Genomic DNA, 14765 nt, shown 5'->3' on the forward strand with positions numbered 1-14765 from the left:
GTTAAACAATTTTTTAAATGTTGATTTATTTTCTTCATTTATTAATCCTATTTTATACGTAAATAGGTAAACTCCGGAAGATAAGTGAATATTCCTTATTATTACTATATCGTGCATTTCATTCAGTGGAAGTTATTTCATGCTTCGAAACGCCAAGCACTGATAGCAGATTTGCGTTTTGAGGATATCTCTACATTCCATATTTACAACGCACAGTGCGTTTGTATGTACAAGCCAGTCGGTTGGCAGCGCTGCAGTAGCGCTTACAAGGAAACTGTGCCAGATTTTACCCCCCACTGTTTTGGATTCCAGTTACACAGAGAAGTGAGCATGTCCAGTCTCCTTTACTCGGCAACTGTCACACACGCAGCTGTTAGTCTGCGTCTTTCTCTATCGCATGTGGGTTTCTATATTCAGTGTTTCTCTGACACACCACGCTCTCGTACTGAGTTATTGCAACTTAAAACTACGACAGCCCAATGATAAGCACACATTTGCTAAGGCAACCCTATACCATCGTGTTAGCAATAAAATTATTTACATTTTATGCATGAGTGTATAAGTAAATTCGATGAGGGTAATTTACTATTACACGTTTACGTGTTTGTACATGGCCACCTTTCTTTATTGCCTGGAAAAGAAGGCAACCTTACCTTGGCGTTTTATGTACATCTTTTACTCTTTATTGTCTGTCATTTTTTAATAAACTGCGTAAGGGTTCATATAAAAAAATCAAACAATTCTTAATTAAAAATGTCTGTGCAGGAATACAGGGTGGTAACCGTAGTTCGTTTTCTTTATGAATACATCATAACGTATAGGGCATATGAAGGGCTTACTTCAATAGTGATACAAGTCCATTTTTGTTCATTGTGAGATACAGAGTCCTAAAGTTAAATGACTGCTGAAAAATCTGCAATTGAGATTCCAGAAATATTCAAGCATATGGCTTCTTGCTAGAGATGAACCTTTCTTTCTGTTTGTTTGGATCATTAATTGCAGAAGCATTATAGGCAGAAAAGTGGAGGTAATGGACTTATACCACTATTGAAATAAGCCCTTCATATATGTTGTAAGGAAACTCCATGAGGTAAGGTCGGTTTAAGTCGGGATCTTAGAGTAATATACAGGAAATGTTTCCGTACTTTTCCCACATCTTCATACTATTTCATTAATAAGTTAGTAATTTCCTACAAAATTACTATTTTTGTTAAAAGACCGTATGAGAACTTGAATGGTGCGTCTTCGACAGTTGGAACTCGGTGCCTGTAAATCTAACGGGTATGAGCAGCGCTCCCAAAGCAGTTAAGATGAACTCAGTTAGGTAGACTGTAAGTTGTACAGCATCTGTGAATAGTCGTCTGTTTTGTTTGAGTGTCGAGGTTTGATCGTCTGCAAGCAACGCTCGTGGTTCGTACAGTCAGCCGCCAGGCTCCGCAGTTTAGATATGTGGAGTAGTTTAGCTGTGTGCCTAAGGTCCCGGAATTTCAGGAAATACTAATAGGTTTGTCGAGCAAAATAGTTTACCATCATTTTGCTCGTCAGTTACGACAGGTGCATGAGAATTACGAAAGTAACTCAGAATTACATCCACATCCGGACCATAGATGCCTACACAGGGCGTTAGAAATGTAGCAGGACACAGGATGCTCCACTGAACAATTCGAGGTAGGGAATCTGGTGTCGGAAAAGGCATCTTAAGGACATAAGGAAGTATACTTGTCTATAGCTTTGTGTAGCATTACTGTTTTCCAACTGTTTTACAACTAACATGCGTACAAAATCACTCGTACTGTGCTATATATTTACATGTACATTCTTTATTTCCTGCGAGGAAACAAGGAGAACGAGCCTAATTACCTGGAAGTCATGATGCAGGTTTTGTTTACTTTTCTTGTCCATAAGGAGGCTCTGTCGTATTCTATTTACATCGTCTCAAGACAGAAAGTGCTATGAATCAACGACAGACCCGTTCATCACTGATTGCTATTCAGAGACGTACAATATAATACGATGGAGAGATGTAGCGGGACCGGTACAGTATTTCCTGGTCGCTGGAGTGGAAAGGGAGTTTCTATTCCATGGCCTGCAAGGTCATATGACCTGAATTCCCTTGATTATTTCATATGGGGACATTTAAAGCCACTTGTCTACGAGACCCCAGTGGATACGAAGATGGAATTAGTTGCCAGTATTGAAGCTGCCTGTGATGTGATTCGAAACACACCAGATATATTTGTCAGGTGCGTCAAAATCTTGTTCGCCAATGTCATACTTGCATTGTGGTTGATAGCCATAGGTTTCAGCACATTTTGTAAGATACAGTACAAATGGTACGTTCATTGTGTCAGTGATGGTATTTGCAGGTAAATAATATAAACATAAAAGTACACAGTAATGTCATTTTATTCCTGTTATCTCCCTAAGCTGGCTTCTCCTACCCCAGGTTCCCTACCTCAAATTGTTCAAGGGGGAGCATCCTCTATGTCCCGTTAAATTGTTGCACACTCTTACCCAGACACCTTGTATGTCATGGTTAAAGAAATTTTTGATGTTTCACTGGCTTGTTCCATTACTATACGGACCCATGGACCCACTCTCGCTCGCCTTCAGTTTTCCACATTTGATTTCTGTATTGGTCTACGTTCCATAACTGGGTTTGTGTTTTTTTTTCTTTTTCTTATTGGCCGAGCGCTGTTTTGGGTCACTAAGCCATAGTATCTCTACAGTAACAACAGTTTTTGCGCTCATTTCAGTGCGTTCCGACTTTTTAAGTGTGCGATACTTCGTGTAAATGTTTTCATTCGAATGGTTCAAATGGCTCTGAGCACTATGGGACTTAACATCTATGGTCATCAGTCCCCTAGAACTTAGAACTACTTAAACCTAACTAACCTAAGGACAGCACACAACACCCAGCCATCACGAGGCAGAGAAAATCCCTGACCCCGCCGGGAATCGAACCCTCCCGGGCGTGGGAAGCGAGAACGCTACCGCACGACCACGAGATGCGGGCTGTTTTCATTCGTCTCTACGAAACTTCAAATACATTGTCTGAAGCACCCGGAAAACTTGCCGATGTCAACGTTACCTCGTTCGCTTCTACAGCACTCGGGCGTATAGAAAATGATTAGGGCTGTAAATTTCTGCGACAGGTAGAACGGAATGTATTAGTGTTGTGATTCTTGAGTTTCTTCCGGCGTATTTGATAATCAAAATATCCACGGGTGTACTGCCGGTCTACAGTGTCCAACGGGCACAATATTTCAGCGATCATACATGTCGCCATCATCAGGTGAACTGACGGACTGAGCTCCTGTGAACGTGCCGGCACGAGATCCGTACGCTATGTGTTGTTCGTGTTCAGCGTTGTTACTAGTTCCGGTAGGATTTGTAATATAACCGGCGTGAACAACGTCGGATGTTGACCGATCACTGTGAAGGGCATGGACATGCCAAGTACTCGTATGAGATAGCGTTGTCAGCAGTTGACAGAGGTTGGAAAGGGCTTCATCGTGGTCTCCATGTCGCTTGCTGGTCAAATCGTGCAATATCCAAAGTTTTGGGCATTCTGATGCGTCAGTTCCCCGATGTTGGACTGCTTGGGAACGTGAGGGCAAGCATAATTGCCGTCTACGTTGCGGTCGACCACGTCTCACCACCACAAAACGTCATAGCCAATATTGTGCACCAAGCATAGTGTAACACCCTCACATCTCTGCCTGCCGTCTGAGAACAGGTAACATACTTTTTGCAACATTCTCTCTCATCATGCACCATTCGTCAGAGACTAACAGCAACCAGACTACGAATGACCGCCCAATACGTAGGCTGGAACTCTGACAGTACAACAGTAGGTCACGGACATCCAGCGTCCTCATGTGTTACCTCTGTTGCGACAGTATCGTGATGCCATTTTTCAACAGGGCAATGTCCATCCACACTCGATTTGTGCCTCTATGAACTGTCTGTGTGATGTTGAGGTACTCCTGTGACCATCCACAACACCAGATCTGTCCTTTATACAACACAGAACGTCTGTGGGCCCTGATCCACCCCAATGCCAGTATACAGGATATCAATTACATGTCTGCATCTACATCTACAACTATATAGATACTGCACAAGCCACCGTACGGTGCGTGGTGGAGGGTACGCTGCGCCATAACCAGTCATTTCCTCTCCCGTTCCACCGACAAACATAGCGAGGGAAAAACGACTATCTACAGGCCTCCGTATAAGCCCTAATTTCTCGTATCTTGTCTTCTTGGTCCTTATGCCCAATGTATATAAGCGGTAGAAGAATCTTTCGGCAGTCAGCTTCAAATGCCAGTTCTCTAAATTTCCTCAACAGTGTTCGTCGAAAAAAACGTTGCTTTCTCTCCAGGAGGAGGAGGAGGAGATTAGTGTTTAACGTCCCGTCGACAACGAGGTCATTAGAGACGGAGAGCAAGCTCGGGTGAGGGAAGGATGGGGAAGGAAATCGGCCGTGCCCTTTCAAAGGAACCATCCCGGCATTTGCCTGAAGCGATGTAGGGAAATCACGGAAAACCTAAATCAGGATGGCCGGAGACGAGATTGAACCGTCGTCCTCCCGAATGCGAGTCCAGTGTGCTAACCACTGCGCCACCTCACTCGGTTTCTCTCCAGGGATTTCCATTTGAGTTGCTGAAGCATCTCCTTAACACTTACGTGTTATTCGAACCTACCAGTCACACATTTAAAAGCCCGCCTCTGAATTGCTTCGATGTCTTCCTTCAATCCGACCTGATTCGGATCCCAAACACTCTAGCATCAGCGTCCTATATGCGGTCTCCTTCAAAGGTGAACCACTCTTCCCTGAAATTCTCTCAATAAACCGAAGTCGACCATTCGCCTTCCCTACCACAGCTCTCACAGTGTTCGTTCCACCTCACATCGCTTTGCAACTTTACGCCCACATACCTAAACGACTTAGCTGTGTCAAGCAGGACACTAGCAATACTGTATCCGAACATTACAGGTTTGTTCTTCCTACTCATCCGCGTTACCTTACATTTTTCCACATTTAGAGGTAGCTGCCATTCATCACACCAATTACAAATTTTGTCTAAGTCTTCTTGGATCTTCCTACAGTCACTCAACTCCAACACCTTATCGCACATCACGGCATCATCAACAAACAACCGCACATTAATGCCCACCCTGCCCGCGAAATCATTTACGTATCTAGAGAACAGTAGCGGTCCTATCACACTTCTCTGAAGCTACTCCTGACGTTACTCTTGTCGCTGCTAAACATTCGCCGTCGAGGACAAAAAGCTGCGTTTTATTACATAAGAAGTCTTCTAGCCACACAGGTATTTGAGAACTTATTCCATATGGTCGTTCCTTCATTAACAACCTGTAGTGGGGCACCGTGTCAAACACTTTCCGTAAATCTATGAATTTGGAATCTGTCTGTTGCCTTCATCCATAGTTCGCAGTGTATCATGCGAGAAAAGGACAAGCTGAGTTTCTCACTAGCGATGCTTTCTAAAACCATGCTCATTCGTGGTCGTAAACTTCTCAGTCTCAAGAAAGTTTGTTATATTCGAACTGAGAATACGTCCAAGGATTCTGCAGCAGCCGGCCGGTGTGGCCGTGCGGTTCTAGGCGCTACAATCTGGAGCCGCGTGACCGCTACGGTCGCAGGTTCGAATCCTACCTCGGGCATGGATGTGTGTGATGTCCTTAGGTTAGTTAGGTTTAAGTAGTTCTAAGTCTATGGGACTGATGACCTCAGATGTTAAATCCCATAGTGCTAAGAGCCATTTGAACCATTCTGCAGCAAACGGAAGTTAGGGATATAGGTCTGTAATTTTGTGGGTCCCCGTTGGCCCTTATTATATACCAGAGTCACTTGCGCTTTTTCCAGTCGCTTGGGATTTTGTGCTGGGCGAGAGATTCAGGAAAAATGCAAGATAGGTAAGGGGCCAATGTCGTAGAGTACTCTCTGTAAAATCGAATTGGGGTTCCATCGGGACCTGGTGATTTATTTGCTTTCAAATCTTTAAGTTTGTTGCCTATGACAGGGATGCTTATTACTATGTCGTCCATACGGGACTCTGTCCGATGGTTAAATGGCGGTAAGTTACACTGATAAGAGGGCTCATACTGCGAAGTTCTTTCATATATGACTCAATTTCTTAAAACCTGAAATAACATCACTCACCCCCTTCGGCCGGCCGGTGTGGCCGTGCGGTTCTAGGCGCTTCAGTCTGGAACCGCGTGACCGCTACGGTCGCAGGTTCGAATCCTGCCTCGGTCATGGATGTGTGTGATGTCCTTAGGCTAGTTAGGTTTAAGTAGTTCTAAGTTCTAGGGGACTGATGACCACAGATGTTAAGTCCCACAGTGGTCAGAGCCATTTGAACCATTTTTGAACTCACCCCCTCCCCCCAAGTAAATAAGTTTCGTTTCGTTTCCTCTTCCCCTTCTGATCGCTCAACGTTTTTGTCAGACAGTGTATATTTAATGTAGTCCTGTCCTTAATTTTAACCGTTCTTGGCCACCATCACTGTGGTCCAGCGTGAGGGCAGGGCAATTGAAGCCTGCAACAGAAAAGAATTTGACACTTTAGACAACGGTCAACACAGTCAGCTGGGATAGAAGGGTGATCTTTTCAAACCACGTCGGCATACTCAGGTGCCATTTTCATAACGCCATTTCATCACTATCAGGTGCACGTGTAGCCCGAGGCGCATAGGTTTTAAACACCCTGATGCACACTGGAAGCTGAAGGGATGTTAACGGGTAGTGATGTAGACGGTAAGTGTGTACGTTTTTCGCAGAGCTGGGGGAGTCGTGCACAGCGGACGCTGACTGCTCGCACATCGCCGGGGCGCGCTGCGGCGTCACGGACAGCTCCCGGAGCGCCACCTGCCACTGCGGACCGCGCTGGGCGCCCGACCCCGTCAACAACTTCTGCCGACTCGGTGAGTGCCTCTCCTCTCCGTAAGAAAAACATGCTCCGTCAGCCACACTTTGGCTCGTTCAGCAGCTTGGACGTCTCGCTACATTTTTGAACGTGTTTTATGATCTATTACGAATTTTCTGGAGTCCGAAAATCTCCTCATATAAAATTCAAATGGTTGAAACCAAGACAATATTGAAGTAGAATCACAAGGATCCCACGAGCCGAGTGGTGCGAAAAACATCAGAACTTTTATCAAATAGTTCTCTACCGAAGGAGGTCATCAAGAGACTGAAACCAAACAGTTCAGTTCCACCTAGGCTATATGGACTGCCTAAGATCCACAAGGAAAATGTGCCGTTACGTCCAATTGTGAGTAACATTGGAGCAGCCACTTACGACCCAGCAAAATTTTTGGCATCTTTGCTCAAACCAGTGATAGGCATGTGTGCACATCACATAAAGAATTCCAGTGATTTATCAGCCGATTTCAGTCACTACAGCTGCAAAGTAACGACTTATTGATCAGTCTTGATGTGGTTTCTCTTTTCACAAAGGTGCCTCTTGTGGACTCACTACACCTCATTGGAAATATGTTTGGTGCTGACGTTACAGAGTTGTTTGAGCACACTCTCTCCTCTACATATTTTATATTTAACAACGAATTTTACGAACAATCTGACGGTGTCGCTATGGGAATTCCTTTGTCTCCCCTGGTGGCCAATCCTTTTATGGAAGATTTTGAGGAGAGAGCACTCGACTCTGCCACTTTTAAACCGACAGTATTTTGGCGATACGTTGACGGCACATTTATGGAGTGGCCTCATGGTTTGGACCTTCTCCAAGAATTTTTACGTCACATGAACTCCATACATGAAAACATAAAATTTAGCATGGAGATGGAGAAAGACGGTTGCTTCCCATTTTTAGACGTCTTAGTGCGACGTAAGAGTGATGGCACACTTGGTCACTCGGTATACAGAAAGCCCACTCATACAGACCTGTATCTGCAAGCTACTAGTTGCCACCATCCAGCACAAACAATGGGCGTTCTCAAAACCTTACTCCACCGTGCCCATACCACCTCTGACGCCGGCCGTCTTCAAGCGGAACTGGAACACCTGAAAAAAGTATTTCTGAAGAATGGCTTTTCAACTAGGCAAGCGAACAGAGTGATGCAGACCTACAAGCTACGGAACAAGTAAGAAGACGAGGCCTTCAGGTCGACTGCTTATCTACCATTTATTGGGAATATTTCATCTCAGATAGGCAGAATATTGAGAAAGTATCAAGTGAGAGTCATCTTACGGCCTCCTTCCAAAATTTCATCACTGATGGGATCCGTTAAAGACGACTTGGGCCTGCGTGTTTACAAGATTCCGTGTGAATGCGGCAAATCATATATAGGGCAAACAACACGAACTGTGCATGAACGCATTGTGGAACACCAACAGCATACTCGCCTTCTCCAACCAACCAAGTCCGCAATCGCACGAACATTGTATTACCACAGACCACTCCATGAATTACAACGACACAAAAATTTTGGTCCATACGTAAAACTTTTGGAGCTCGATTATCAATGAATCTGTGGAAATAAGAATGTCTGACAACGAGACTCTCATCAACCGTGATAGCGGATATCAGCTAAACTCTGCTTGGACTCCTGTTATAGAGAAACTTCGTAGTCGACGTAGTTATCTGCATAAAGATGAAAATCGACCTGATATCGATACGCCAAGCTTTCACCGTGGAGGGCGCGAGGCGCAGCGCACGGAGTTGTTGTTATGAACGCGCACACTGAGCAGCGCATGCGCGATGTCACCTCAGTATGGCTTTAAATAGCAGAACTCAGCGCGTACTCGCTCTGTCTATTGTCTTCCATGATGTTCCCCCTTTTTTATATCTATGTTCACCATGTTTTCTCCTTTGTATATTTTTAAATGTCTTCTATTGTTTGTTCTATGTCTTTCGGCTGAAGAGCAGTGCATATGCTGCTGCCAGCCCACCCCTATGGGGAACTGAAATACAATAAAGGAACAAAAAAGCGTACTCGCCAGTACTACTACAGTGGCACTCACCTGAAGATGGCCAGAAGACTCTGCGCCGAAATATCGTGGCAGGACGTTACTGACATCCGGCAGTTCTCCCGTGTTTTTATGGAACAAGAATCACAAAGATTAAAATCAACGTTGAAAATAGCTAATGAGATACTAGGCAAAAATTAAAGTATCAAACTGGAAAAGGAGTCTGAAAATATGGAATACAGAAATAGCCAATAGTATTAAATAAAAACAAAATTTTTACAAACACGAACAAATGAAGACTGGAAAATACATAAATAGAAAAAAAAACAAAGAATTAATAAAAGGATACCACAGTGAATCCTGGGACAAATTCATTGCTAATGTTGAACATGATATTTATGGAAGACAGAATGTGTCGTTTAAGCTTTATGAAGCATATCAGTAAAACGGAGAAAGATACTGTAGACATTAATATGATAACACAACATCAATGGATATATCATTACAGAAATGTATAGTATGATGAAGATAGGGCAGAGAGTTATTCTATAACATACTTACAACAACGCTGTACATCACATAGAAATAAAATAATTACAAGCAGTCTTAAATTTAACAAAAAAATTGAAAAGCTACTGCCCTATATAGAATTAACGCTGAATTAAGCAAATACGAATGAATTATTTTAGAATCTTGTTTCCTTCATTTTTTAAATATTTGTTGGAAGAACTGTTCCATACCTGAAGAACAGAACAAGCGTAAGATGGCTTGTGGAGTAAAGCTTAAGTTATTTCTGTATTTTAAAAAGTCAATAGGAAATACTCGAGAAATCGAGGAATTCAGGGTATAAAATTTATGGGAAAATTCTTACTCAGTGATTAAAAACTATTGCTGATGTAATAATCTCAGAAGAACAATTTTGCAATGATAATATATTTATAATAAGACAAATTAAGGAAAAAGTCGGGATTTGGCATTTAATGATTATGAGAAAGACTTTGCTACGGTAAAAAGACCCTTTTCTGGATAATATTGGAAATAAAAGGCATTCCTAAACACCTTATTAATACCTTAAAGAGTCTACTTGTAAATACTAACAATAGTTATAACTTCAGGTTCAAAAATATCTTATGAAATTTTAATAAATCAAGGTGTTCAACAAGGGTGCAGTTCGTCACACAGTCTGTTTACTTTATATATGGACGATCTAGTTAAGAAGTTAATGATGAAATAGGGCTAGGAATCGAATACTCTGTTATATACTGATGAGCAGATAATTATACAGGAAACAGAAGATAATTAACAAAGAGCGGTGACTAGATTTAGCCAAAACGCGAACTGTTACAACTATATCTGAAAATAAGACAGAGATAATGGCTTTCAAAGGAGAGAATTCAGTCAGATTGAAAATCATAATAACTAATAAGATTTTAGAACAATTATCCCACTTCGTTTATCTAGGATGCGATATTACGTTTAACTATTACAAAGACGTTGAGAAGAAAGTTAATAACTATCGAGCTATCTATTTCCAATTTTATAAGGCTTTATGACGGTTGAGTTACATATCCAGCTGTTGATGCCTCAAAAGAGTGAAACTTCGTAACCAAGACGCTTTTTATTCTGAAATGATTTTTAGTGTGATTCCATAGAAACGTAGATTACATAAATTTTTCCGAGTACAATGAACACTGTATGAAGGACACTATTTCACAATGGCATTTACTTTTAATTTAAGAGGGAAGTCTTATGTCATTAGGTTTCTGCAATGTTTTTTCACATGTTAATAAGGCAACGGTAAACCACCGTGTAACGTAAATAGAGCGGACATCTCTCTTACTTCAGGCTGCATGCACCAGACAATTTCGACGCCGACAAAAATCAAATTTTCACAGGACTTTTATCAAACTCCAAATCCCATGCGTATCAGTTCAGCATCGTTCACACACGGCCATCTCACTCCTGAAAAACTATTGGTATTTTGATAGATAAGAATATTCACTTCGTCCGCTTTTCGAGGGTAATATCACTCGTACTTTCTACGAAATTTGTTTTTAAAAGGAACCAGAATATGCCATTTGTTTAATAACACACCTCGTTTCAAAAAAAGGCAGGCAGCATTAAATCTGAAAGTACCAATAGTTTATTTAGACAAAAGGTGGATTCATGCGCATTATACTGTGAATAAATTCTGGCAAAATTACAGTGCCTGAGGAGTAATGTCAAACAAAAGTTGTGTGGTCGCCCTGAAAGAGGGACAACTTAGAGCCCGCACACATCTTCATTTGTTACAACTACTCCTGTAAGTATTCAGACAGAATAGCGAGTGATACTAAATAGGATCACGAAAAATACGTTCTAAGGAACTCTCAGATCATGAAGAACCCACTCGGAGCTGTGTATAACCCCCCGCCCCCCTCTTCCCCCCCCCCCGCCCCCAAGGAGACACTATTTCGAAGGTGGTAAGGTGATGGCGGTAAATAATATCCAGGCACAGTGTAATTTTATTGAGTTGTGTATTTCAGGAACTTTTGTGTGGCACCTCGTAATGGGCATGTCTCTACAGCTATACGTGCAGATTTGCCCGCCCAAAGAATGTCTGGGAGTAAAGACACAATCATAGCCAGATTCCTTTCATTGTGCAGAGCAGTGTCCCCGAATATGATCTGTGATGCTGTGGTAATGAGAGAACTGAGCAATTTGTCCAGACTGGAAACCGTTAGAACCCGCCGAAAATTTAAACGGCTTCTTCTCCTTCAAAGATTCGCCTTGATACAGAAAGGCCGGCCGCTGTGGCCGAGCGGCTCTAGGCGCTTCAATCCGGAGCGGTCGCGGGTTCAAATCCTGCCTCGGGCACGGATGTGTGTGAGACCGCGAAGGAGCTACGACGGCCTTGTGTTCTGTCTCCGAAAAGCTTGAAAAGTGGCTACTCTATTTAGTAATTGAAGTACAAGCACAAATAAACTTAAGACCTGGTTTAGTGAAACTATGCCTCGTTATAATCAAATTCATGACAAACTAATAACTTATGGAGGGCTATCTCACTTCGATAATGAAAAAGAAATTGAATCGTTAGCTCATACTTACATAAATCGCTCAACTTAATGAATGTAGGCATAGTATGAATAACTGAACAAAATTTTACTTGAAAATCACTCGTTGACCGTATCAGAATTACTGAAGCGTAAGAATGGCCAACTTATAGCCGACACCTACTGTGCAATGGTGATCGAGATCCCTCTCTGTACTAGCAGTAGTTAAATATGAAAACTAAATAATTGCTGACAATAAGTATCAAAGTCATCTGAATACTATGTACTTCGGAAGATTTGAAAATGCATGACGTATTAAGTAATATTGGACACATCAACATAACACTCCCTGTAATTTACTTTGTGGAACTTGAACACACAAACTTCGCAGAATCAACCACATGATTTATTCAATCAGCGACGTCGTTAAAACCTACCTTCACAGTTGGAAATACATGTAAAAACACTATAAATCTGAGAACAGAGATAATTCGGTAGCTTTGTCAGGTTCAACAATCTGGCAGGCAAATGTGAATAACTGGCCGCACGTGAACATGAAACGGAGACAGACAAAGTACACACGAAAATGTATGTAAATATTCAGTAGATGATTTAGAAGAATGAAAATGAAGAACACTGTATGCAATCAGATTGAACAATTGATTCCAATTCAAGTAAAGATAGGTCACAAGCCACTACGTTTCCGAGAAATACGTGCAAATGAAAGTGTCCGCAATCACAAATACTCTTATACCGTATATAATCGCTAATCAAAGAATATCATAAAATGAGCTGAAAAGATGGAGAGAATGAGTTGATTACATAACGTTTCGGACTGAGCGACAAGAACACGAAACTGTAGCCAGCTCCAAGCCTAAAAAATTCATAAAGACGGGGAAATTTCATTACTCCATGCACATGGATACCAGTTCACGATCGTAAATCATTCAGAGCTTAGCAAGTGAAATTAGTGAAAAGTAAGTGTGGGATGCGAACACCACAGTAATTATTTGACAGCAAAATCTTGCCTATGAGCAACAACTTCGAATAACCACGAAAACGTAACTTTCTCACCAACACTGCCGATCCGATATCTCCCCATCTAGCCGCCAGCATCGCCGTCCAGCAATAAGAAGTGCCCACGAACAGGGCTATCCGCAAGCGTAGACTCCTAACCATCAGCACACTGATTGGCTGAAATCTCCCGGAACCGCCAGAGATGACCACTCTTCCGCCACAACACCTCTAAGGGACAGCTATGCTGTATGATGTTGATGCTGGTTGCAGAATATCTTTCCAAAGTTTCAGCAATGACAAGTTCGCGATTTACTGAAAGAAAATTATTGAAATATTGAAAGTTGGCATTGAAGAGGCAACTTACAAGCTGACGAGGATGGCGCATTGATAAGACACTGGACTAGTACTCGGGAAGACTACAGCTCAAATCCCCATGCTGCCATCCAGACATGTTTGCCACCATTTCGCTTCATCGATTACGGTAAATGTCATGAGAGTTCCTTTGAAAGGACACGGTCGATCTCCTTGTCCCATCCGAGCTTACGACCGGCCATAATGACGTCGTCGCCGACGGGATATTAAGTCCTGTTCCTCCGTCCACTCCTCCATACTAAACTGCTCATTCATAGCTAGTGAGAGGATCGACTTTGATGACACATGCCTCGGTGCAGCGTAAGAGCACAGCTCAAGATCGGAACACGGTCGTGCAATAATACGCAATGGAAAATAGTTCGTTTTTAATCCTTGCACTCTCAGTTTGTTTTTCCAAGTTAGTACTTTTTTCAATGTCCTTCGACAGACAAGGAACGATTCGACTGATTTTGTTAAGAGGTTGTCTCTGTATAACTTATATACACACTATGTGATCAAAAGTATCCGGACACCACTGTGAACTGCATAATTCACAACTTGATAGGTGGACCGTTCAATAAAGACGGAAATTACGATTAAATCAATACCGTTAGCTGCTGACAGGCGTTGATATACACCAACGGGGACAGCTGAAAATGTGTGCCCCGACCGGGACTCTAAGCTGGGATCTCCTGCTTACACGTCAGGCACTCTATCCATCTGAGTCACCGAGGGCACAGAGGGTAGTGCAACTTCATGGGCTTATCACTTGCACGCCCCCAGTGAAACCCACATTCTCAACTTATAGTCCACACACTACATTCGTAGCGCGCCTGCCATTATACCCATTACTCGTGGCAGACAATCCACCGAGTCCCACAAGAATTCAAGCAATTCGTGTGCATCCGCATTGAAGAAGGTCATCAGCAGGTTAGCCTTAACGATATGTCCGAAAGAACAGATGCCATCAGAGGGAGGGCCGAAGTGTTGTATAATTGGTGGAGAAACAGTAACAAGGAGAGCTCATTGGCTTCGAACGTGGACTTGTCATTGGATTTCAGATCCATCAGATACATTTCAACCCTTCTAAAACTCCCCGAGACGAGTGTTAGTCATGTGACTGAAGTGAATACGCGAGGTAGAATCTCAGCTGAGGCGAGGCCAAGAATGTGGATGTGCTGACGTACAGGGACCGTTAAGTATTGTGGAATATGGTTGTACAAAATTGCACGAAATCAGAATAGGAAACCATTCGTGAGCTCAAAAGTGCTACCGGCAGTCCAGCTAGCACAGTGACTGTGCGCAGAGAGTTGAAAACATAGGTGTAGAAAGACCGAGCAATTCCTCATAAGCCACATATTTCTGTATTCAGTGCTTAGTGAGACTTGGAGTGGCGTAAAGAGC

The 14765-nt window shown here is 42.6% G+C and overlaps 1 protein-coding gene across 1 annotated transcript in view; it reads left to right on the forward strand.

The window, feature by feature from the left end:
* Positions 1 to 14765, forward strand: part of LOC126259606 (multiple epidermal growth factor-like domains protein 10) — a 151919-nt gene that overhangs the window by 87557 nt on the left and 49597 nt on the right. The window contains exon 7 of the mRNA XM_049956517.1: positions 6813 to 6956. Within this exon, the coding sequence (XP_049812474.1) occupies positions 6813 to 6956 (144 nt within the window). The remainder of the gene's footprint in view (positions 1 to 6812; positions 6957 to 14765) is intronic.

Source organism: Schistocerca nitens, chromosome 5 (assembly GCF_023898315.1).
Source record: "Schistocerca nitens isolate TAMUIC-IGC-003100 chromosome 5, iqSchNite1.1, whole genome shotgun sequence".
Classification (NCBI taxonomy): domain Eukaryota; kingdom Metazoa; phylum Arthropoda; class Insecta; order Orthoptera; family Acrididae; genus Schistocerca; species Schistocerca nitens.